Source organism: Notothenia coriiceps, unplaced genomic scaffold, assembly GCF_000735185.1.
Source record: "Notothenia coriiceps isolate Sejong01 unplaced genomic scaffold, NC01 NC01_scaffold00002286, whole genome shotgun sequence".
NCBI classification, from domain to species: Eukaryota; Metazoa; Chordata; class Actinopteri; order Perciformes; family Nototheniidae; genus Notothenia; species Notothenia coriiceps.
The window spans coordinates 10400-14940 of NW_011334987.1; the positions used below are offsets into that span (position 1 = coordinate 10400).

Here is a 4541-nt window from a genome sequence, read left to right on the forward strand (position 1 = left end):
TACAGTTGTTACGCTGTGTAACATTATAAACACTCTCCTTTCTGGCACATTTGAAACATCCCAGTATCGTAAATATTTCACAAAGAAGTCCCTTTTTCTCTGCCAAACATAGGTAAATATATCCATCCTGTATATTGCTGTAGAGATTGCTTTACAGTCTGACTCCGTCCGACACAGACTCTGCAGTCTCTGTAGAAGCTTTTAAAAAACTACTGAAGACCTATCTTTTCCCATTGGCTTTTGTTTCTACTCGAGATGTGTGTGAAGTGTTCTGTTATTACGTTTGTTCCTTTCAGGACTCCACGTGGTCTGTGTTTTGTTTTTAAGTTGACCTTACATTTCTGCCTCATGTGGTTATTGTATTCATGTTTCTGTGGTCTTAATTGTAACTTGTGTTCTTACTTGTGAAGCACTTCTATTCTATTTCTGTGAAAGGTGCTATACTAAATACACTTATTGCTATTATTACAGGCCTCTGTGGCTCTCTCCTCGTCAGGTGATGGTCGTGCCCGTCAACACGTCCTTTGAGGATTACGCAAAGAAAGTATGTCCTATTCTTCTCCATCTTAACCACATGTAACTACAGTCACAGGAGTGCCTCAGATTTGTGTAATGCTGAACCATAAATGTTGTTCTCAGGTGTGTAAGCAGTTTACAGAAGCTGGCTTCATGGCGGATGCTGACCTCGACTCCGGCTGTCTGCTGAACAAGAAGATCCGTAACGCTCAGCTGGCCCAGTATAACTTCATTCTAGGTGAGAAAATAAATATGTAGGAGCTCTGAGTGACCTCTGAGACGAGAAGATGTTTATCCTGCGTTTGCTGCTATCCTTAAAAACACAGTTATTCGTGGCTCCCACAATAATTTGGTCTGTTTTAAAGACAGTTTTATATCACGTTATTATACATGATAGGAAGAACATGACAGGTCAAAACAAACACTACAACCAGTGGCGTTTTTATATGTACAAAAGTGGTGGGGCACGAACAACTTGTAGTTAGATGTGTATATATATATGTGTCTATAAGCTTCTGGTGGCAGAAGCTTATATATACGGGTATAAGGAAAACACAGACATTCATCACAAGGTCACAATATCAATCGATCCAGCAGAGCAATAGCCTGTAGGCAAAACACAGAAGATCAACAAAAGATATGACATAAAATGAACTTACCAAAGCTGAAGTAGACGGTCAACTTCATTCACTTTCTTTCCGTTTCACTGATTTAATCGCTATACGCTGCTCTCTCTCGTCTCCCCTTCACTACAAGGTAAAAACTACACTTTTCGCGGCACACGTACTTACAGCCAATCAGCTCTCTGAATTATGAGATGACGTTTGGTAGGTATGCCAGCACATTCCCCCTATGGTGATTATGCCGCACACATTGAATAGAAAAAGACTCTGAGCATGAGCAGTGTAGTTTTTACAGCAACCATTCACTTAGACAGTGAGAGAGAGGGGCTTGACCAACGTCGCTCAAAACGGCTGAATAGCTACACTGTAGACACTAATTAGAAGAACACAGACTAAAACAGCAATGCACAGACGAATCAGATGATTAAACATTTATTAAATATTTCTTTTGCATTTATTTGCATTTTTTTGGAATTCATATTTGAATTACTTTCTGATGACACTAGCCCCACCTGCCCCTAATAACCAGTCGCCACTGACTACAACACACTTCAAATCTTGTGGTGTGGGTGTTTATTGGCAAAAGTACAGGTCAGTTTTTTGTGAGTCTTTACATAACTGTAGAGAAGCAAAGGGGGGAGGATTTTATAACATGGAAAGATGAAAGAATATGTTTACAGAAATAATAAAAGAAGGTAGGCAAAAAAAGAATTTCCTCGCTGGATTTGGTTAATGACATCCTTTGGTCCAAACATTTGATTCATCCAAAATGGTTGCCCTGCTGTGTGAGGCTTTCCTTTAGCAGCCCCCATTATTCTATGTATTGTATTTATTTTGGGTATGTGCTATGTAGGGTGTCCTTCTCCCTTTTGTAATGCTGGCTCTGGAGTCTATTTGTAACTCCTAGGAGACACCGTAATGTAGAGGGAGGAAACATACTGCTGTATGTGCTGCTCTATATACGATTTAGTGGCTGTAAATGTAAGGGATTACACCGTTCAACAATTTAGCATTTAGTAACAGCATCAGTGAAGATAAGGCAACTAAAACAAGTGCAATACCAATTATTGGGCATGTTAAAGTCCATATTTTACCCTGCTGACAAAGGTTTTTAAAACCCTAACAACATGTTTGATATTATATCTGCTTAAAGTTACATAATTATTGCATCAGAATAACTTCAGAATTAAAAAATCTATCTGCAGCTACAACAGGAGATCAATTTGCATTCCAATCACTATTCAATACTCAAAATGAAATAATTTAAAAAAAGATAGAAGAAAAAAAATGGCCTAAAAATGTAATAAAAATATGTTCTAAGGTCATATTTAACTGTCTCTAATCTCACCATTTGAACAATTATGAGTCAAAATAAACATTAATAAAAATGTTTTTAATATTTTGACGCTGGCCCACCACCTTACGTTCTTGTATTCAGCGGCACAAAAGCAGGGATTGTGTTAGGGTAGCTGTGTGTGTCTGTTGTTGTGTGTGTGTGTGTGACTTGGCCCATGTGAAGCTGTTGTGTCTCCATGTGTCTTGGCAGTGGTCGGGGAGAAGGAGAAGATGACTAACGGCGTCAACGTGCGCACACGAGACAGCAAAGTCCACGGAGAGCTGTCGGTGTCCGAGGTGCTGGCCCGCCTGACCCTGCTCAAACAGAGCCGCTGTGCAAACGCCGAGGAGGAGTTCTGATCCACACACACACACACACACACACACACACACACACACACACACACACACACACACACACACACACACACACACACACACACACACACACACACACACTCATACCTCCACTACAGTTATTAGTGGAGAGGGGCATGGGATGGCACATGTGAAAATGGTACAGAGAAAGTGTAATCAGACAGGAAATGATTTTCTGTGAGCAAATGTGATGAAAAGGGATTCAAACTACATTGAATTGCCCATTAACCATGTGTGAAGGGTAGAAAAGGACACGTTTGTGTACGATGTGTTGGTATTATACTATGTGGAAGTCTATTCCTGAAGGGAAGTTGCTCGATAATTTAACAAAACAATGTGAAGATTGTTATAATGAAGAATCTGTGAATTTGGCACTAATTTTCCACAAAGGTCTTTCTCTGCAGGGAAATAAAATAAAATGACTGAATGTTTGTTTTGTTGTTTTTATTTTCACAACAATAGAAATGTTTTCTTTCAGAATAATTACATGTTATGATAAATAGCAGTGTTTGGAAAATCTGCTGGTTTAAATGTTGCCTTCAAACTCTTTTCTTTCAGTCTTTTCACACTAAACTAGGGTTTTTGGTGATATATACTATGTTTTTAAGATATCATACATTTTGGTGGCCATCTTTGATTATGGATGTGGTGAACGATATTAAGCTCAGAGAAAGGAGAACATGGCATGGAGAATGCAGTCTCAGCAATGCAGTTATAGGCTAACATTTTAGCAAAAACGTTGACTTCAGGCCAGAGGTCAGAGGTGGTAAGGTACTCCGATCCTGTACTTGAGTAAAAGTAGAAGTACTCAGATCTTGTAGTAAAAGTAGAAGTACCAGAGTGTAGCAATACTGTTACAGTAAAAGTCATGCATTCAAAATGTCACTCAAGTAAATCAAAATATACTTAAAGTACCAACAGTAAACGTAGTCATCGTGCAGATTGGTCCATTTCAGAATAATATATATGATATCTTTTATAATGATTGATCATTAAAGTGTTCTCAGAGCTGGTAAAGGTGCAGCTAGTTTGAACGACTTTGTATACTGCAGGGTAGCTAAAGTCTGATTTAACACTTGATTATATTTCACATCATTAATCCAGATCTGCAAAGTAACTAAAGGTGTTAAATACATGTAGTGGAGTAAAAGTACACCATTTACCTCTGAATTGTAGTGGAGTAGAAGTATGAAGTAGCAAAAAATGGAAATACTTAAGCAAAGTAACCCAACATTTTACTTACTGTACTTGAGTAAATGTATTTTACACCACTTTCAGGGGTACATAGGTACATATACAGACTAAAAATAATAATCAAATAATAATAAAGACATTCAGAAAATAGTTATAAAAACAAAAGGTAACATTTCAGGTTAAACATTTATGAAATGCCTTTCCCAATCTACTGCACCTTCATCCCTTGCCTGTAGGATCGTACACTCTCGTTTTTCCCACATGCCCTGAACGCATCTCTGGTTAGCTACAACAATGGCTCCTCTCTGTCAGATCTGGAGACCGGACCGAGGACGCTGCTTTAAAACCTACGGGATCATCTTCGTTTTGTTTACAGACCTGGTCTTACAGAGTGTTAACGGTATGTGGAACAGTTTCATTATCAAATGAGATTTGACTAGATTACATCTGTCGTTATCCTACTAACGTTAGCTTCCTCCCAATGAGTTAGCATTA

The 4541-nt window shown here is 38.5% G+C and overlaps 1 protein-coding gene across 1 annotated transcript; it reads left to right on the top strand.

Annotated features, from left to right (window-relative positions):
- Positions 1-450: 450 nt before the first annotated feature.
- LOC104966983 (threonine--tRNA ligase, cytoplasmic-like) lies at positions 451-3272 on the top strand. Its single transcript, XM_010796345.1, has 3 exons — positions 451-544; positions 640-754; positions 2686-3272. The coding sequence occupies exons 1-3, from the start codon at positions 500-502 to the stop codon at positions 2832-2834; spliced, it is 309 nt and encodes a 102-aa protein (XP_010794647.1). The 5' UTR covers positions 451-499; the 3' UTR covers positions 2835-3272.
- Positions 3273-4541: the final 1269 nt, after the last annotated feature.